General features: G+C 44.2%; 1 protein-coding gene across 1 annotated transcript in view; it reads right to left on the bottom strand.

Annotated features, from left to right (window-relative positions):
• Positions 1 to 1,034: 1,034 nt before the first annotated feature.
• The window catches only part of LOC124803041 (TOG array regulator of axonemal microtubules protein 1), a 76,581-nt gene continuing 55,443 nt past the window's right edge, over positions 1,035 to 22,172 (bottom strand). Inside the window, exons 5-6 of the mRNA XM_047264157.1 lie at positions 18,174 to 18,332; positions 1,035 to 1,871 (exon numbers count right to left, since the gene is read on the bottom strand). Coding sequence (XP_047120113.1) covers positions 1,748 to 1,871; positions 18,174 to 18,332 — 283 coding nt within the window. The 3' untranslated portion in view covers positions 1,035 to 1,747. The remainder of the gene's footprint in view (positions 1,872 to 18,173; positions 18,333 to 22,172) is intronic.

The raw sequence follows: 22,172 nt of genomic DNA, 5'->3' as shown, positions 1-22,172 counted from the left end.
GTTACCATCCTACCGCCATAGGAAGGGGATTTGAACGGGTAAAGGTCCATTGACAAATGCAGCTGTGGCGAGAATGATTCCAATGTTCGAAGCCACGGGTTGTTTAGACGGTAGATCCCTCAGTGGCTGACCGAGCACAAGGCGTAATGCTGCTCATGGTTTTCTGCTTATGTTTCTTCGATCCACAATCCATGTAAAATATTGTGGGCATTTGGAAAGATGAAACAATAAACGTGCTACTTATTGTTTCACTGAGATGTCATTTTAAGCTAAATCATACTACCTCAAAATTTACTTGGTGCTATGTGGAGAAACATTATGAATCCTTATTAGCTTTAGCATCAGCAGATACCGTCACCAATCAGAAATCATTGTTGTGGAAGTATTTGTACAAGTGAATCAAACCCCTCATCACTCTACCATCCTTACAGACACAATACTTGGAAATTTAGTCCTTCATTTCTGGAAATAGGCCAGAAAAAGTTTGCAGTTGATACTTCAGACTGTGGTCAGGTAGGTCATAAGATAATATTTGCGAGTAGTTGGACAACAGATGGTAGCACCTATTACTCTGCACATTTTAAATGTGTAGAAAAAAGTTGACCTATCAAAAATGTACAGAAAAGTACAACTAAAACATAAGTAGTAGTAGTATTTATTTCATTTTCACTTTGATCAATAAGTTAATTATGGACATTTTATCAGCAAGAACTCAAAGGATACAGTGCCTAAAATTCCTAACTCATGTCAGAATTTATGTAACATCATATAACAACTGTAAACAATTTTTATCAACAGTAACATCATAGAAACAATTCAAATAAGTCAACAGCAATATAAGATAAATATCCTGCAATATCTCTTTACAGTGAGGAATTAACTTTACTTTTCTGTGGTAATATTACGAATATTTTGACATTTCTTTGTACAAAATGCATATAAGCTTATCATAGAAAATACGTTGTAACGTATCTTGACATACATGAATAACATTAAAAATAGCTTTCTTGATACATAAAGTTCTCTAGGTGTATTTAAATGAAAATAAACTATCACATAACAGATTCTTTGACTTACATCAGCCAATTTAACTTTTAATAAACGTATTTGATAAAGGTCTCATAATTAATTATACTTTACCCTGGATCTAAAAATTCCTCATTTTTCTGTTGGCAAAATAATGGCTGTATTACTGTATGCTATATTTGGACTTCCTTGTCCATTATAGGATGCTTGTACAGTTCTTTATCGATAGTGAATGATCATTTGACATGTATCTTATACAATATATGCTATTCTTCAATATATTAATGTACTTAACAACAGTATCACATATATGGACGGAATTATATGTACATTTAGAGCTTTCTTAAACTAAGCTGAAAAATTCTGTAGGACAGGATATAATTAGAAAATGAAGTATCACATTAATATTATGAGATAATGAAGCATCACATTCATTAAGTGTTAAACTAAACACCTGTTTCAAAATGTTATGTTATAGATAGGTTTTGTACATTATATGTGCATATACTGCAACTGGCATAGCAAGATATGACAAAATGGCACTACTGTGTTAACAAAGGAATTTATGTAGAAAAGTATCATGGAAAGGATGTTTATATTATCCGTATTAGAAACATTCGATACATTACTCCGTTCTAGCCCCAACAGAAATTATTTACATTACTTCACAGACATAGAACTGTTAACAACCTAAATCTGTCAGCATCTTCAGTCATCCACATTATTTCAGGCTCTGGAGAGTTTTCGAGATGTTTCGTAGTACCTGTTGTGGTACTACTTCTGAGAGAACAGTTGCAAAGTTTGGGTGGAATACAAGGTGCCTGAACATTGATTTCGCGTGACATCTGCAAAAAAAGGTGACGATATTAGTATATTTCTTGTGTAAAATTTGGAAGTTAGAGTTTATGTATCTTATAATGTCAATACATATCTAGATTTCCATATCATACTACTGGTAACATGCAGACATGGATCTAATCGTCAGATTAATGGATTCATTGTCGCACTGCAGAATGAAATACACAGTAGGATCAAGTAGTAGAGTTGACATGCATGGGAGAGAAGACTCACTTTCTGTTTACGTACTTGCTGATATGTGGCGGAAACAATCTGTTAGTAGTGAGTTAGTAGTTATAGAGGAAAGCCATGCTACAAATTCGCAAATTTTAGGAAGGAATTTTCTCACCGACTGGCTGTGCTGAATATGTGAAGTTTCATGAGCATAGTACAGTTTCTTATATGATGTGCATGCCAACGAGTTAACGAAAAACTGAAAGATGGAAGCGATAGACAGATTAACGACAACAGCGTGTGGAGTTTTTGTTGCTATTCAGACACTTTTACACTAAAAAAGCAAGGTGTGTCTCCTTCGATATTGCTTTAGAACGGTTGACGCATAAAAGAAGTATGAGAGAAGCAGCATAACTAAAAACAGGCATCAGTTTATTGTGAAGCTGTTTCACGCTTTTAGTATAGTTTGCCTAAATCCCCTGTGTTATGCTTGCAGGTTAAATACATCATGCCAACGAATCGAACTTCTTGGAGTGAAGGTGATTTGAGAAATGTGGTGAACGCTGCAATGAGTCAGAAAAATTCAGTGAGTATAAATGTGTAGAATGTCTGGAATTTTACTCTGAAACCGTATCTAAAGCTGAATTATTACAGTATGTAATGTGCAAACGGTAGTTGCGAGAAGATATTTCAGTTTATGACAATATGTGTGCCCTTTGTGGAAGAAATTAAAAGAAACAGCAAGAAAAATTACAGTTATACAAAAGAAGAAAATATTTTCTATCTTGTAATTTCTAAGTGTTATTCTGACATCTTCATTGTTTCCATTGGCTTGAAATTGTAATAAAAGCTTCTTAAGCCAGTTGTAAACCAGTAGGCAAAACTTGCCTTGATAATGAAATGAACTGGTTTCAGAGCACAACCAAGAGCCGTCTCTCCTACCCATGGTGCTTCAGCTTAACTACCATAGGAGGAGAGCTGGCAGAATAGAATCTTATTAGAAACTTCTTAAAATTCCGATTTCAATGATGTGTTTGTAGAAGCAATCTTTTTTCAAAAATGGGTAATGAGTGCCAAACATTTGGCAACCATTTAGATTTTTACATATGCACTTTAACAGGATTTAGACAATGTTTTCGAAATGTGCAACATCTCTCCTCACTTTATCGTACAGAGCTTCGAGAACACTGAAGCATCCTCGCATTTTCCTTTCCTTGATTAAAATCCATTCATAGGACAGACACAGGAGAGAAGTTTTTGTATATGCTATGAGAGTCTTGAAGTAACCACCACCGCCATATCATTAGAGCATTAGAAACAGTTGAAACTGTTGGATCAAATAAAATTAGAAGCTGTTATAAATTAATAAAGTAAGACTTTCGGTGAAACTTGCTTCCTGTACTTTTGGTTAATTCCCATTCCCAATAGCTGCTTATATGTGTCTGGCCCTATTAGTCTGAAATGCCAATTCATTTAGAGGTGTAAGCAACAAGGGCAGTCATTCTTGGCATAGTCTTAGATATTATAGCGTCTCCTAAATTTCCAAAATTTGCATCAACACAGCTTCAAATGGTTCAGATGGCTCTGAGCACTATGGGACGTAACTTCTGAGGTCGTCAGTCCCCTAGAACTTAGAACTACTTAAACCTAACTAACCTAAGGACATCACACACATCCATGCCCAAGGCAGGATTTCAACCTGCGACCGTAGCGGTCGCGCAGTTCCAGACTGTTGCGCCTAGAACCGCTCGGCCACTCTGGCCGGCCAACACAGCTTCCCCTGGTAACTGTTTGAGCTCTGTGCCAGTACGTGTAAGTCGCATACATTGGTAAGAGCTGAGTACTATGAATAACGATACCAGTGAGGTGCACTCATTATACTCGGAGCATGTATCATTCGTATTACTGGTGAATGTTGTTTGTAGTTAAATATTACTATGTACAGAAATTAGTGCTATAGTAACAAGACGTCCCGTTTCCGTTAGCTGAAGATGGAGGCAGAGGTCGGACTGTTTGCAATATCCCTGGTCAATTATATTAACATACTTTGTCTTATTTTGAAGCTATTTCTCGTATTTTTGCGTCAAAGGTGAAGCGACAACATTTTTTTTGTAATCACACATTGTTACCAGCGGTATATAAAATGTGGACTGAAAGTCACCAAGGAGATACAACTACGAATAACGTTTTTTATTATTGCACTGTAGAACAGTAGGTAAGAGCAGGAATAAAATTTTGTTAAAAGCGAAGAGAGACGTTCCTAAGTAGGTCGTATCTGCTGGCTATGCAACGGTGTCTTCTAGATCTGCATTTACATACATACTCCGCAATACACCATACGGTGCGTGGCAGAGGGTACCTCGTACCACAACTAGCATCTTCTCTCCCTGTTCCACTCCCAAACAGAACGAGGGAAAAATGACTGCCTATGTGCCTCTGTACGAGCCCTAATCTGATCTTTGTGGTCTTTCCGCGAAATATAAGTTGGCTGCAGTAAAACTGTACTGCAGTCAGCCTCAAATGCTGGTTCTCTAAATTTCCTCAGTAGCGATTCACGAAAAGAACGCCTCCTTTCCTCCAGAGACTCCCACCCGACTTCCTGAAGCATTTCCGCAACACTTGCGTGATGATCAAACCTACCAGTAACAAATCTAGCAGCCCTCCTCTGAATTGCTTCTATGTCCTCCCTCAATCCGACCTGATAGGGATCCCAAACGCTCGAGCAGTACTCAAGAATAGGTCGTATTAGTGTTTTATAAACGGTCTCCTTTGTTACGCCCAAATATTTAATCGAAGTGACTGTGTCAAGCGCTACACTACTAATGGAGTATTCAAACATTACGGAATTCTTTTTCCTATTCATCTGCATTAATTTACATTTATCTATATTTTGAGTTAGCTGCCATTCTTTTCACCAATCACAATTCCTGTCCAAGTCATCTTGTATCCTCCTACAGTCACTCGACGACGACACCTTCCTGTACGCCACAGTATCATCAGCAAACAGCCGCACATTGCTATCCACCCTATCCAAAAGATCATTTATGTAGATAGAAAACAACAGCGAACCTACCACACTTCCCTGGGGCACTCCAGATGATACCCTCACTTTCGATGAACTCTCACCATCGAGGACAACGTACTGGGTTCTATTACTTAAGAAGTCTTCGAGCCAGTCACATATTTGGGAACCAATCCCATATGCTCGTACCTTAGTTAGGAGTCTGCAGTGGGGCACCGAGTCAAACGCTTTCCGGAAGTCAAGGAATATGGCATCCGTCTGATACCCTTCATCCATGGTTCGCAAGATATCATGTGAAAAAAGGGCGATTTGCATTTTGCAGGAGCGATGTTTTCTAAAGCCGTGCTGATGCATGGACATCAATTTCTTTGTCTCAAGGAAATTCATTATATTCGAACTGAGAATATGTTCGAGAATCCTGCAAACAACCCGATGTTAAGGATATTGGTCTGTAATTTTGAGGATCCGTCCTTCTTATATACAGGCGTCACCTGCGCTTTTTTCCAGTAGCTCGGGACTTTACGGTGGACAAGAGATTCGCGATAAATGCAAGCTAAGTAAGGAGCCAATGCAGTAGAGTACACTCTGTAAAACCGAATTGGAATCCCATCAGGACCTGATAATTTAATCAGATGTAAACACGGGAGGCCTGAAGTATAAACAAGCTGGAAGATCGTTTCTTCAGACTATGTGACAGGGATGCCAAGACAATTACTCAGAACTTTGACGACTGTGCCGAGCAGACATAAAGCTCTACTGTAGCGAAGCTAAAGTTAGTAACTTCAGTTAAAGATGCCATAAGGACGCCATTCAGGACACAGACTTCGTATAAAGAAGCGCTCTGAAACTTTGAAGTTACATACCAGAGCACCCAACAGCACTGACAGGCTCAGAAAACGAGAACAAATTCAGTCACCAGAGAGAGAGAAAGGGGAGGGGAAGAGGATTCAGTTATCTGCCTGCCATAAAACCTCTGGTCCCCTCAAGCCCATTATCAGGGTGAGGATACTCCATCTGCAACACAGATACTGATGGAAGACTAGCTTTGTTAAGTTGCAGGAAGCTCTGGTTAATTTAACAACTGTCTACAAGCTGCTACCAACTTGGAGTCCATTTATGCAGGTCTGGAGCCATCTGTCTGCAGAGGGGACTTCTGATGTGCAAGCTGCAGTGCTGCCGGTCACAATGGTGACTGACTGAGGATGGGGGCCAGGCCGATCTTCTGTGGATGAAGAACTGGGCTGCCTATCTACAAGCTGCTCAACCTCGGCTCTGGGCGCCTGAGTCACCACTATTGGGGTAGTACGAGGGTCAATCCAAAATAAATCCACACTATTTTTGTAAAAATACAGTTCTCATTCTGCATGTGTGAAAGTTTTACAGTGTTTAGATACATCCTTTCCGCTTGTTTTCAAACTTAGTTCAACGTGTTCCCGTGAGTGGCGCTGTCACAGCATGTCTTCAAGATGGCTGCTACACTTGGCGTTCGTCAAAGGCAACGCGCTGTCATAGAATTCCTGTGCTGTGAAAACGAGACAGTGGGAAACATCCACAAGAGGTTGAAAAAGGTGTATGGAGATGCTGCTGTCGATCGCAGTACAGTTAGTCGGTGGGCAACCTGGTTACGTGATGAAAGCGGGCACAGCAGTATTGAGGATTGTCCTAGCAGCGGCAGGCCTCGTACTGCACACACTCCAGACAATGTGCAGAGAGTTAACGAATTGATGACTGCTGACAGTCACACCACAGTAAACGAATTGTCAAAAAAAAAAAAAAAAAAAAAAAAAAAAAACAAAAAAAACGGTATGCAGCGAACTTTTGGAAGATTACGGGAATGGTGGAGATGAATTCCTTGGAAGAATTGTGACAGGTGATGAAACATGGCTCCATCATTTTTCACCAGAAACGAAGAGGCAGTCAGTGGAGTGGCATCATGCAAATTCACCTAAGAAAAAAAAATTCGAAACCACACCTTCTGCTGGAAAAGTTATGGCTACAGTGTTTTTTGATTCCAAAGGAGTCTTGCTTCTGGACATCATGCCAAGTGGAACCACCATAAATTCTGATGCATATGTGACGACACTGAAGAAACTTCGAGCTCGACTGAGTCGTGTTCGACCACACCGGCAAAAGCAGAATGTTTTGCTGTTGCACGACAATGCACGGCCACATGTCAGTCAAAAAACCATGGAAGTGACCACAAAACTCAGATGGACAACACTGAAACACCCGCCTTACAGTCCTGACCTGGCTCCATGTGACTATCATCTCTTTGGAAAACTGAAAGACTCTCTTCGTGGAACAAGGTTTGAAGATGATGACTGCCTTGTGCACGCTGCCAAACAATGGCTCCAACAGGTTGATCCAGAATTTTACCGTGCGGGTATGTAGGCACTGGTTCCAAGATGGCGTAAGGCAGTTGAGAGGGATGAAAATTATGTGGAGAAATGAAAATATTGTTCCTAAAGTATGTATCTACACACTGTAAAACTATCAAACATGTAGAATAAAAGATGGATTTAAAAAAAGTGTGCATTTCTTTTGGAGTGACCCTCGTACAAGCACTGCCTTACCGGATGTATTACTGGCACTGCCACTCAGGCTGTTCTTTGTGTTGCTGGTGAGTCTCAGCAAGTTCGTTGCTGGACACTGACGAGCTACCTCGCACTATCAAGCAGTGCAGATTCGGCACGGCTGCTAGGCAGTCGAGAAGAAGACAGAGTGACTGTAAAACTCTCGCCAATAAATGATTGATAGTTGAATAATGTTTCATTGGCAACTCGGCGCTCCACAGGGTCACTCACCTCCACTCTTCGCTCGAATTCCTGACAGTAACACGACCCTGGTTCGAGTCGTAAAAGTATTTCTTCTTTTCACCTTTCTTTTGTTTCCGATTCTGAAAGAGGAAGAGTGGGAGACTGACCATGGAAAAAATGACCACCGTTCAATGAACCAGACTTCTTGAGCTTTACTTCAAAAACCAGATGCCAATTGTTTTCACACGATGAGCATATCGGCAACATTTCAGCACCAGGACTGGAAATCCATCCTCCGTCGCTTGATTCAACGCTTCAGATGAACAGCGTTCAGTGCGCAATCTATCCTGACGTTGCAGACCCAGTTCAGCCTATTCAGCTGACAACATCCGCCGAGCCCGAGACAGTGTTGGTGAGGATACAGGAACTTCAGTACGAAGACATTCTGGACGATTGGAGTTGGCAAGGACGCTACATTAGCGAATTCTAAAATTCGATTTGGATCTCTTTCTCGACTGAATCCAACTGGTGCAACAGTGAAACACACAAGGATTATCGTCAAAGCCTTGTATGTGCACTCCCAATACAGTTGTTGGCCACGGAAAACAATTATTTCATCCAGAAGTTGTTGTTGAGCGACAAGGTGCATTTTTCACCCAATGGATTTTTGTTAACAGACAAAATTATCGGTTTTGGGGCAGTAAAAACCTATACTCCATACATGAGCAGGAACTGCATCCAATGAAATGCGCTATGTGATGTGGTATGACGTCAGAAGTGATCACTGGGCCATACTTCTTTGAAGATGATGAAGCCGAAGCATGACGGGACTGGTGATCGATATCGAAATATGGCTGCGACTACCGTGCGTCCTGCAGTGGAGAACAGACTTGAGACACGGCTTCAACAAGACGGGTCAACGACGCAAAAGGCAGGGGCCTCCTTTGGGCTTCTGAAGACGATTTTCAGCCATCACATCACAATAACATGAACTAGCCCCCCCATTTGCCTGACCTCACTCCACCTGATTATTTTCTTTGGCGATATCTGAAGGACGAAGGGTATGTGTACAAACTACAAACAGCACAGGAGGTGAAGGAGATCATTCGTGCAAAAATACGGGCAGTCGCACCAGAAGTATTGACCCCTGTCATGCGCTACACGAGACCCATATCTGTGAAGCCTATGACGTCAGACAGCCATGTGAGATTATTTCACACATATCTGTAAACAGTCTCTCATCTTTAGCCTTTAAGTCATATCAATGGAAACTAAAGAAAAACCAAAAAAGTTATTCACAATTGTAAACCCTACGTGACTTTTGGCTCACCCAGTGTTAGATTTTATTCAAAGAGAGTGATATGGTGTGATTCCGTTAACTGTTCATCTGAAATATTTCCGGAAAAGATCAAGATATCGTAATAATTGTGTTTGCTCCTTGTTGAATAGTGAGAAAGTCCTCAACAAACGACATAGCTATATGAATTCGAGGACTGTCGGTGTCAACTTCGAATTTCGATATGAAATTGTACCAGTTTTTTTGCTGCTAGTACTGTATTACGCATTGAAACTGATTCGGTGGCGTTTCACTCTTTAAAATTCGGTCGCTAGTTTCGAAGTAATTACAATATTTAGAACTTAGGATTTATCTGTTTTGAGTATGAAAGTGATTGGTTTGTTAGGCAGAAGTTTGTGATTTCATATACAAATAAAGAAATATCTGCGGTCCAATAAAGAGGACATAGCGCGTTGCACCGCAGCAAAATTACAGACCAGTATCCCTAACTTCTGTTTGCTGCAGAATCCTTGGACACATTCTCAGTTCGAATATAATAAACTTTCTTGAGGCTAAGCAGCTTATGTTGACGAATCAGCATGGGTTTAGAAGGCATCGCTCGTGCAAAACACGGCTTGCCCTTTTCTCACATGAACTATGGATGAAGGGCAACAGGCAGATTCAGTATTTCTAGATTTCTGGAAAGCATTTGACACGGCGCCCCATGGCAGGCTGTTACGAAGGTACGAGCATATGGAATAAGTTCACAGATATGTGAGTGGCTCGAAGACTTCTTAAATAATAGAGCCCAGTATGTTGTCCTCGACTCCGAGTATTCATTAGAGACAAGGGTATCGTCAGGAGTGCCCCAGGAAAAATAGGAGGGTTGGAACTTAAACAATGGCAACTATTTATTCACAACCGACATAAAAGAGTTACATGCTTGCAGCTGTTACTGTCCTTCAAAGTAGTCACCAGAGTTGTGTAGAACCCGTTACCAGCGATGTGGAAGGCGTAGTATACGGTTAGCACAGCCTGTTCCGTTTGGAGCGGTCTATTGCCTGTCGAATCTCTGGAACAGTTCTGAAACGAATGCCACGAAGTGGTTCCTTCATCTTCGAAATCAAATCGAAGTCACAAGCACTTAAGTCCGGGGAGTATGATGGATGGTGCAGTGCTTCCCAGTCCCATCGACCGAACAGAGCAGCAACAGATTGCGCTGTATTCGCCCGTGCATTGTCGTGCAAAATGATGGGTGGGTTGCGCGGAAAGTGTCGCCGCTTCTTTCGCAAAGCTGGTCGCAGGTGATGCTCCAAAACCGAACAGTAATACTGTGCATTGACGGTCTGTCGTGGAGGAACGTAATGGGTTAGGATAACACCATCACAGTCGTACACGAGAATCACCGTAACTTTCACCAGAATGGAGCTCTGACGCATTTTCGACTTTCGCGGCGACCCCTAATGACGTCATTCGTTGGATTGGCGTTTCAGTTTTGGCTCGTACGATGTGGCCCGCGTGTCATCCAATGTTACGATACGGCGTAAGAAAGCCTCTCCCTAGCGCTCATAGCGCTCCAAGTGCGTCTGAGCAGCGTCGTAACGCATCCATTTCTGCATTTCCGTCAAGTCATGCGGAACCCATCGCGATGCAATTTTTGGCATGCCAAGGCGTTCCTTCAGGATGCGAAGCACAATCGTATGAGCTTATCCAGTTTCGTGGGCTAGCTTACGAATCGTATGGCGTCGATCACTGTCCACTAACGCGGCAACAGCATGAACTTCTTCTTCAGAGACGCTAGGACGACCAACCCGATGCATGTCTGCCACAATTTGCCGACCTTCGTTGAAGGCTTTTATCCAACGTGCCGGTGTTCTGTACGGCAATGCCGATTTCCGGCACGCCTCTGACCTTGATGACACTGTCGTGCTGTACGACCTCTGGCACACTCAATCTTGATCCAACTCCGTTGTTCCTCTTTCGAAAACATAGCGACACAAGTGACTGTGTTTCCCTCGACTGTGCGCACGCCGGTGACGTGGGAAGGGCGAGTCCGTTTGCTCGGAGGTAAGGTAGGTATGCCAACAACGTGTGCCATCAATGACAATAGTAGATTCCATTGCATAGTGTCTCCACAGCAGTGTATCCACTATTAAGTTCCAACCTACGTATCCAAATGATTTGGTGGACAGTGTGGGCAGCAGTCTGATAATGGGAATCTCTGGAGGGAAGGCTGCGTTCTTTTCGGGAAACACTGCCGACAAAATTTAGAGACCCGACATTTGAAGCTGACTGCCGAACGATTCTGCTGCAGCTAACATACATCGCTCGTAAGGACCACGAAGACAAGATACGAGAAATCAGGGCTCATACGGAGGCGTACAGACATTCGCTTTTCCCTCGCTCTATTTGCTAGTGGAACAGGATGGGAAATGACAAGTAGCGGTACAGGGTACCCTCCGCCACGCACCTTACGGTGGCTTGCGGATTATCTATGTAGATGTAGATGCAGACATAGGTTTAGATAAAAGGGGCACACAGGAAATGTGTCTGTGTTGCTCACGTGTATCGAGTGCTAGTTAGTTAAAAAAAAAAAAAAAACGAGAGTTGTCCAGAAAGTAAGTTCCGATCGGTCGCGAAATGGAAACCACTGGGAAAATCCGGTAAAGCTTTGCACAGATGTGTTGGACAGTGTCTCTAGTATGCCCGTCGATCGTGTCGCGTCGCTCTTTTCAGTTTTGAGTGAACAGAGAGCACGTAAAGGTACGTAGGGAATAGCGTCTCCCGCCAAATATGAGGGTCTGGTTGGAGATTTCGCCTGTGTTATGCAGCCCACATAACACAACTGTCGGGCAGTTCCTTCTTCGTGCCAATTCTCGGCCGCACACTGCAGGGGCAATGTAGATGCTCCTGCAGCGTTTCCGATGAGAAATGTCTGATCAACCACAATAGAGTACGTAATTGGCTCCCCCTGAGTCTCATCTCTGCTCACAAGAACCGCTGGCTATGAAGACAAAATTTTTCACAGACAACGAGATGCAGACCAGTGCAGATAACTGGCCGAAAGCACAGGCGGCTGCTTTCTATGACGAGTATATTGGAAAGTTGATAGAACACTAGGACAGAATTCGAAGTTGGAGCTACAACTATGTAGAGTTTTGTGACGGCTCCCAAACCCAAGGTCCTCGGCGGTACTCTTGGGACAGCCATTGTATAAAGCGTAGGTAGTGACCAGGATGTAGCTATGTCTGTTGGCCGAAAAATAATTAATGACAAGAATTGCGCCGGCTAGAATGAAGAGATAACTTATCTTTATTTCTGACGAAACGTGCACCAGCAATACAAGTCCAAGTAATATCCAAGAGTAATCCGTGTCCTGAGCCTAGTCGAATACAATAGCAAATATCACACTGCAATGGCTCCGCTATAAACTCCACGAAAGGCTAGCAATAGACAATCGACAATAGACTGTCCGTCTCGGGCCAGCGCTCCTCCTCATATGCGAAAGGCAGAGGGCGCTGCGGACCCGAGCTCAGCCATGGCGCGACCTCTTCCGTCGGCGGTAACGCCCTGAGACGCCGACGGTCGCGACAGGAACTGTGGCCAGCGATGTCACGGTCAGGGCGCGCGTGCACGAGTTGGTTGGCTGGTTGGGTCCGTGGATACAACATAGAGTAGTAGGTGGAAAGTGTGCCTAATTGTTACAAATGGAACGTTTCTGGTTTTCTCTGTAGTTTCCATTTCGCGACCGATCGGAACTTATTTTCTGGACAACCCTCGTAAATAAACGTCTTTCACAAACCAAGAGATACTACATGTGCTATTTGTTCTTCACAAGAACGTGTAAGGAACGCAAAGAGAAGTGTTGAGTTGGTTGCACAAAGATGTCCCACAGACGGCGTCCGGCGTGAATGACAACTGAGCAAACGTGCAACAAATTGTTACTGGAAGGCCACTGGAATACTACGCAGGGGGAAAGAATATAGTATGCAACGAGCGGAGCGAACGAAATAGGTGTTCTGGCAGCTGTCACTCATTGTTCGCAAGTCAGCTGCAGAGAAACTGCGAGTGCCTCTGCAATAAGTGAGGCCAGCTTTGTTCGCATTTTGCGCGCAAACAGCTTCCATCCGTTTCACGCGTGACTTCACCAGGAGATCTGTTACTCGGTTCTCTTGTAACATCAGGATAATAGGTTTTTTCTTCAAAGAATTATCTTTAGCGATGCAGTTACCTTTACAGATCATGGACAGCTGAACGTAATAGCCGGCCGGAGTGGCCGAGCGGTTCTAGGCGCTTCAGTCCGGAACCGCGCGACTGCTACGGTTGCAAGTTCGAATCCTCCCTCGAGCATGGATGTGTGTGATGTCCTTAGGTTAGTTAGGTTTAAGTAGTTCTAAGTTCTACGGGACTGATGACTTCAGAAGTTAAGTCCCATAATGCTCAGAGCCATTTTTTGAAGGTAATAAATGTTTAAATCCGTATCTAACTGCGTCAAATTTGCCAACAGAGGTAACTTTTGTAGTTTAAGTAACAACAGATAAATTAAGAACTTGTATGTTTACCTCTCCTCGGTTCTCATCTTTGGGATTAGTTGTGTGCTAGAAAATGAGCTTATAATGCGATACATATGTCGTACAGTGTAATAAAATTTGTCGAACAAGACTAAAAAAGGGTAAGAACACAGTAAGAAATACGTGTTATTAGGCGCTGAGAACCCGCAGTGGCTGAGGTAGGTGAACATCTGAGGAAGTGGAGTGCGAATATTTGTTGGTGCATTGTTAGAGACTGCATGATTCGTCTTTCCTTCATCGAAGAAACCTTTAAGGTTAAAAGATATGCACAATTTGTAACCGAAATGTTGCCCTTTGTCAATGAGGAAGTATCAATTGGGAAATGTAGACGTATGTGGTGCCAGCTCGGTGGGTGCTCCGCTTCGCTCACGTGACCGCCTCCTTCGTCGCTGGATAGCACGTGCCTGTTATGCGCTCCTGGAATTTTGTCTCTGTGGTAAACCCAAATATGAAGCCTGTGCACAAGTTCCGACGACCTAATAAAACATCGCAGTGTTGCAGCAAGCGTTATGATACAGAAGGAACCTCCTCTGGTAGTACAGGTTCCTTGCCCACGAGCTGCAGGAGACGGTGGGGATTTCAAACAACTGATGATATGAATGGAATATCAAGGAAGTGTTTATGAGTACATTCTTCTGTGATTTCCCTTTTGTTGCTGTTACTGATGTAATTTTGTAACGTAAGTGTACATCTTGATTTTAGACTCGAAATGCGAAGTTATTATTTTTAACAACCTTTATACATTTTTCTTGTTTCACAAACTAATCAGTTTCTGACGGGGACCTTTCCTTGAAGACTCTGGCACAGAAGCGGAAGCAGAACTCTTACTGTACTTAACTGACGAACAATCCCAAGTTCCTACGTCCTTTGCCTTCCAGTTGGTTTGTCAGTCAAGTGTCGTTAGCTTCAGTTTTTAAATCTTTGTTTCACTATTTCGCTTTTATGAGCAGACTATCTTAGCTGTGTCAGGCTGGAGTACCCCATGAGCCTGATGCAACAGTTTTGTGTGACAACACGAACTTCCTCATAAGACAGCAGTCGGATTCATGTCTGTGTAAAAAGGGGAGTCCACGACATTGGGATCACGGATTTGCTTCAAACTTTGTAAACCTTTAGTAGGCCATTAAAACAACATAATGTGCAAGCAGTAAGGTGTAGTACTCTGGCAATGCCGAGAAAATCGCAAGAGAAATTTTACGCGTCTGTTATGTAACTGATGAATTTGTACGAATGTGCCGATAGTAACAAGTCTTTATGGTCAAGTGATTAGCGTTCGCGCTTGGCAAGTAGGGCGAAGCTATGGATCGAATACTGCTAACACTTATATTTTAATTTATTTTTCGTTTTTCATCACTGGTGTAATTTATATGATTCTGAGAGAACGAAATCACATGCATTTTGATGAAGTTGTAGTGAATTTCACGTGTTATTTGACTAGTTATCATTTGTAATTAAATTTTCAAGGAGGAGGGCCAGGCTTGGAAAACCGAAGTCAAACCTCGATAAGTAATGATAGGAATGACGTTACGCACAATCAGTAATATAGTAAGTCACAATGTGCCAGACCAAAAGAGTAATGCACGATTACCCGTCGGATGTGCTCTCGACATCACTCGTTGCAGGATGATATTTATCATACAGAAACGGTAAACATAAACTGAAACTTGATGTAAATACTTCATGCAAATACACGTGTTTTTTTTCGTTATATTACCTCTCAAATGTCATACAAATTAAATAATACGACCAGCGATGAAAAATAATAGATTAATAATTAATTTTGAACAAGAGTCGCCGGCCGCTTTGACCGAGCGGTTCTGGGCGCTTCAGTCCGGAACCGCCCTGCTGCTACGGTCGCAGGTTCAAATGGTTCAAGTGGCTCTGAGCACTATGGGACTTAACTTCTAAGGTCATCAGTCCCCTAGAACTTAAAACTACTTAAACCTAACTAACCTAAGGACATCACACACATCCATGCCCGAGGCAGGTTTCGGACCTGCGACCGTAGCAGTCGCGCGGTTCCACACTGTAGCGCCTAGAACCTCTCGACCACCCCCGGTGGTCGCAGTTTCGAATCCTGTCTCGGGCATGGATGTGTGTGATGTCCTTAGGTTAGTTAGGTTCAAGTAGTTCTACGTCTAGGGGACTGATGACCTCCGATGCTAAGTCCCATGGTGCTTAGTGCCATTTGAACCAGTTTTGAAGCAAGAGTCGAACCCTCGCCTCAAGCACTTTCGGCTTACGAAGCTCGAATGCCAATCAGTTTTTTTTTATCTAATTTTGTTCGTTATTGTTCGTTGCATTTGCTCAGGGCGGATGTCCCAGGACTTCCGTTCCAGTTAATCGTTGATCTGTTCAATCGGTTTTTTTATTACAGAGGACAGCGAACATCGATTTACCACTACGAACTCGAACGTCCGACACCTATACACAGGTACATAAGCCACATAGTAGACGTGTAAAACTTCTCTTGCGATTATCCCAGAATTGTCAGAGAAGGGCACCTTACTACTTGAACATTACGTTGTTTTAATGGCCTACTGAAGGTGTACAAAGTTAGAAATAAATCCATGATCCCAACGTCGTAGCGTCCCCTTGTGAATACTGTGATTTCTCCGAAACTACTAATCGGATTTTTAAGAGTGAAATGCCATTGAATTTTTCCCTTTTAGAAATACGGCACTAGCAGCAGAAATTACCACAGTTCTCGTATCTGAAAAAGTGAAGCTGATACCGATATCCCTGTAATTAATATGGCTATGAAAGGAGACAATACATCATTGGGCGAGGATTTGTTCATGATTTACACTACTGGCCATTAAAATTGCTACACCAAGAAGAAATGCAGATGATTGACGGGTATTCATTGGACAAATATATTATACTAGAACTGACATGTGATTTCATTTTCACGCAGTTTGGGTGCATAGATCCTGAGAAATCAGTACCCAGAACAACCACCTCTGGCCGTAATAACGGCCGTGATACGCCTGGGCATTGAGTCAAACACAGCTTGGATGGCGTGTACAGGTACAGCTGTCCATGCAGCTTCAACACGTTCCCACAGTTCATCAAGAGTAGTGGCTGGCGTATTGTGACGAGACAGTTGCTGGGCCACCATTGATAAGACGTTTTCAATTGGTGAGAGATCTGGAGAATGTGCTGGGCGGGGCAGCAGTCGAATATTTTCTGTATTCAGAAAGACCCGTACATGTGGTCGTGCATTATCCTGCTGAAATGTAGGATTTCGCATGGATCGAATGAAAGGTAGAGCCACGGGTCGTAACACATCTGAAATGTAACGCTCACTGTTCAAAGTGCTGTCAATCCGAACAAGAGGTGACCGAGACGTGTAATCAATGGCACCCGACACCATCGCGCCGGGTGATACGCCAGTATGGCGATGAGGAATACACGCTTCCAATGTGCGTTCACCGCGATGTCGCCAAACACCGATGCGACCATGATGATGCTATAAACAGAACCTGGATTCATCCGAAAAAATGACGTTTTGCCATTCGTGCACCTAGGTTCGTCGTTGAGTACACCATCACAGGCGCTCCTGTCTGTGATGCAGCGGCAAGGGTAACCGCAGCCGTGGTCTCCGAGCTGATAGTCTATGCTGCTGCAAACATCATCGAACTGTTCGTGCAGATGGTTGTTGTCTTGCAAACGTCCCCATCTGTTGACTCGGGGATAGGGACGTGGCTGCACGATCCGTTACAGCCACGCGGATAAGATGCCTGTCACTCGACTGCTAGTGATACGAGGTCGTTGGGATCCAGCACGGCGTTCCGTATTACCCTCCTAAACCCACCGATTCCATATTCTGCTAACAGTCATTGGATATCGACCAACGCGAGCAGCAATGTCACGATACGATAAACCGCATTCGCGATAGGCTACACTCGGACCTTTATCAAAGTCGGAAACGTCATGGTATGCATTTCTCCTCCTTACATGAGGCATCGTAACAACGTTTCACCAGGCAACGCCGGTCAACTGCTGTTTGTGCATGAGAAATCGGTTGGAAACTTTCCTCATGTCAACACGTTGTAGGTTTCGCCACCGGCGCCAACCTTGTGTGAACGCTCTGACAAGCTAGTCATTTGCATATCACAGCATCTTCTTCCTCTGGGTTAAATTTCGTGTCTGTAGCACGTCATGTTCATGGTGTAGCAATTTTAATAGCCAGTAGTGTATTTGGTCGAAAACAGGATTAAGGTGTCTTAACCCGTTCAGGAAGTATCTGAGCTCAGCTGGATACCCATGTATAATGCAGTTAAATTCCGACCTCTCTGTTACTCTGCGCAGAATACTGTAGTCGAGCATCGTAGCACGTGAAGCGAGCACTGTGGTGAAAACAAATGGACGAAACCATTGTCCAGCAGGGAGAAGCAGGGGGTCGGTGTTTTCATCTCGTTCGTAACTGTATGACGTACTGTAAACTTTGCAGATAGCTTCCTCGGAGAGTGACCCGAGGTCGCTGTCGTCGCACACGCGTGACGTACCTGGTGTCCAGACTGCCCTCGGTCAGCAGCGAGGAGCCGGTGACCAGCAGGCGGCTGCGGAGGTCGCGGGGCGCCGACAGCACACGGTCTGCGCCCAGGCGCGCCGTCAGCGCCGCCAGCAGCCGCGCGGCCACTGTGCGAACCACGGCGTTCTGGTGGCTGCCGGGAAGCGGGAACAGCGTGAGCTAGCATTCTGACTGACACACACACACACACACACACACACACACATACACACACACAGTCTCTCTAAGCAGTCAGTACACACATGACAAACCACGGCGTTCTGGTGACTGCCGGGAAACGGGAACAGCGTGAGCTAGCATTCTGACTGACACACACACACACACACACACACACACACACACAGTCTCTCTAAGCAGTCAGTACACACATGACACACATGACTTCAACAAAGTCCGTACACTGTACTGTGACCAGGGGCTAGTGTAACTGGTTAATACAAACCATACAAAAATGCACGGAAGTATGTTTTTTAACACAAACCTACGTTTTTTGAAATGGAACCCCGTTAGTTTTGTTAGCACATCTAAACATATAAACAAATACGTAATCAGTGCCGTTTGTTGCATTGTAAAATGTTAATTACATCCGGAGATATTGTAACCTAAAGTTGACGCTTGAGTACCACTTCTCCGCTGTTCGATCGTGTGTATCGGAAAGCACCGAATTACGTAGGGATCCAAAGGGAACGGTGATGGACCTTAGGTACAGAAGAGACTGGAACAGCACATTACGTCCACATGCTAACACCTTTTTATTGGTCTTTTTCACTGACGCACATGTACATTACCATGAGGGGTGAGGTACACGTACACACGTGGTTTCCGTTTACAATTACGGAGTGGAATAGAGTGTGTCCCGACATGTCAGGCCAATAGATGTTCAATGTGGTGGCCATCGTTTGCTGCACACAATTGCAATCTCTGGCGTAATGAATGTCGTACACGCCGCAGTACATCTGGTGTAATGTCGCCGCAGGCTGCCACAATACGTTGTTTCATATCCTCTGGGGTTGTAGGCGCATCACGGTACACATTCTCCTTCAACGTACCCCACAGAAAGAAGTCCAGAGGTGTAAGATCAGGAGAACGGGCTGGCAAATTTATGCGTCCTCCACGTCCTATGAAACGCCCGTCGAACGTCCTGTCAAGGGTCAGCCTAGTGTTAATTGCGGAATGTGCAGGTGCACCATCATGCAGATACCACATACGTCGACGCGTTTCCAGTGGGACATTTTCGAGCAACGTTGGCAGATCATTCTGTAGAAACGCGATGTATGTTGCAGCTGTCTGGGCCCCTGCAATGAAGTGAGGACCAATGAGGTGGTCGCCAATGATTCCGCACCATACATTTACAGTCCACGGTCGCTGTCACTCTACCTGTCTGAGCCAGCGAGGATTGTCCACGGACCAGTAATGCATGTTCCGTAGATTCACTGCCCCGTGGTTTGTGAAACCCGCTTCATCGGTAAACAGGTAGAACTGCAACGCATTGTCTGTTAATGCCCATTGACAGAATTGCATTCGATGATTAAAGTCATCACCATGTAACTGCTGATGCAGCGACACATGAAACGGGTGAAAGCGGTGACGATGCAGTATGCGCATGACACTACTTTGACTCAGTCCACCAGCTCTCGCAATGTCCCGTGTACTCATGTGTGGGTTCATGGCAACAGCAGCTAACACACCAACTGCCCCCGCTTCTCCTGTGACGGGCCTGTTACGGACCCGTTTGCGTGCTACGACCATACCTGTTGCATACAGTTGGCGGTAGATGTTTTGCAATGTGCGGCACGTTGGATGCTCTCTGTCCGGGTACCGTTCTGCATACTCCCTGCAGGCTTCAGCTCCATTTCGTCGACACTCGTCATAGATGAGTATCATCTCCGCCTTTTCAGAGTACGAATACACCATGGTCACAGTTCCTACAACACTACACTATCACAGACGTCTGGTAACACGGTGTACTACAGTTGGTCTGCGTGCGGAGACGAATGCAGAATAACAATAGCAGCAAGTGCTACATGCGGACACTGCGTCAGCTAGACCAAACCACAACAGTGCACTACAGCCACACTCGTAAACACGGTCGTCATCGTAAACATGTCCCTGCAGATGCTGCTCGCCGACCGTGGCCCGTGTTTGTTACAACACGCAACTGAACGTCGGAGGTTTCAAGCGTCAACTTTAGGTTACAATATCTCCGGATGTAATTAACATTTTACAATGCAACAAACGGCACTGATTACGTATTTGTTCATATGTTCAGATGTACTAACAAAACTAACGTGGTTCCATTTAAAAAAAACGTAGGTTTGTGTTAAAAAACATACTTCCGTGCATTTTTGTATGGTTTGTATTAAACAATTACACTAGCCTCGCTCCTCACGTTCGGTCTGTGGAATCGGTTCGTCAGTATTTGATGTGATTTACGAAATATATCCAGGGGTAACGTTAGGTGACTCACCCTATATATATATATATATATATATATATATATATATGTGTGTGTGTGTGTGTGCGCGCGCGTATATAGAGTATTAATGCTTTTATTTGGAATTAATTTTTTGGAAGGCAGGTACCATAAAATTTGCTCCCCCCTGACCGAGATCCTGGATCTGCCCCTGACTGTGACACACTCGACAGTCTCCCAAAGAGTACTTGACATACTGACGTGCTACCGTTGCCATCGATAGTTGCCTCTTGAAAGAGTATGGAGAATGAAACTTCCTGGCAGATTAAAACTGTGTGCCCGACCGAGACTCGAACTCGGGACCTTTGTCTTTCGCGGGCAAGTGCTCTACCATCTGAGCTACCGAAGCACGACTCAAGCCCGGTACTCATAGCTTTACTTCTGCCAGTATCTCGTCTCCTACCTTCCAAACTTTACAGAAGCTCTCCTGCGAACTTCTGTAAAGTTTGGAAGCTCTCCTGCGAACTTCTGTAAAGTTTGGAAGGTAGGAGACGAGATACTGGCAGAAGTAAAGCTGTGAGTGCCGTGCGTGAGTCGTGCTTCGGTAGCTCAGACGGTAGAGCACTTGCCCGCGAAAGCCAAAGGTCCCGACATCGAGTCTCGGTCGGGCACACAGTTTTAATCTGCCAGGAAGTTTCATATCAGCGCACACTCCGCTGCAGAGTGAAAATCTCATTCCAGTATGGATAATGATTGTTAATCAGTCATTTGTGAGCTTTGGACTTGGGGACTAGGAATATTAACGGACGAGTGTTTTATAGAACACTGACCGTTGCGTTGCCAAAAATGGTTAACACTTTTCACTACACTAGATGTCTGCTTTTACATCAGTGTTCATCAGTGAAAGTGTGGTGTAGCCAACAGGAGTCCCGCCGGTGCCTGCTATCGACATCACAAGGACGCTGCTCGCTATCGGAGCGTCGCTGGCCACACCGATTAGACGGAAGTAGTGAGACACGTCCACCGAAGTTCTCTGCGTCGCCATCGGCAGCCTGTCTCGAAACGGACTGAAGCACCGACACGAGACCAGTTCTGTGCCAGGCCACATTCCAGTCAACGTCTAGTCCTCAGAGAGCAGCAAGAAGAGTACCGTGTCTGGCTACAACACGGTTAGAGAGAATCAGTTAGACTCTTCAAGTTAGTTGGAAGTCCTTCCATATGTTTGTGAACTTAGTCTTTGAACAGTGCTACGATGATGAGCTACTAGTGAACAACAGGGTTATGAGAAAGTGCTTCGTGCTGTATTTCTGACCACATTATATTTCAACACAAAGACTGGTTCTGTCTGTCATATGAATGTACCTACGCTTGTAAGTAGGCTGTTTAGGTTTTTATGCTGGTAACGCCACGTAGCCCTCTATATGAAAATCACTGGCTGTGCTGTGTGCAGTCTGTGGCTGGTTGGCATTGTTGGAACATTCGCTATTGTATTGTTGGGCAGTTGGATGTGAACAGCACGTAGTGTTGCGCGGTTGGAGGTGAGCCGCCAGCAGTGGTGGA

The sequence above is a fragment of the Schistocerca piceifrons genome, chromosome 6 (assembly GCF_021461385.2).
Source record: "Schistocerca piceifrons isolate TAMUIC-IGC-003096 chromosome 6, iqSchPice1.1, whole genome shotgun sequence".
Taxonomy (NCBI): domain Eukaryota; kingdom Metazoa; phylum Arthropoda; class Insecta; order Orthoptera; family Acrididae; genus Schistocerca; species Schistocerca piceifrons.
The sequence above is the reverse complement of the archived record's forward strand: the minus strand, read 5'-3'. Positions and strand labels throughout refer to the sequence as shown.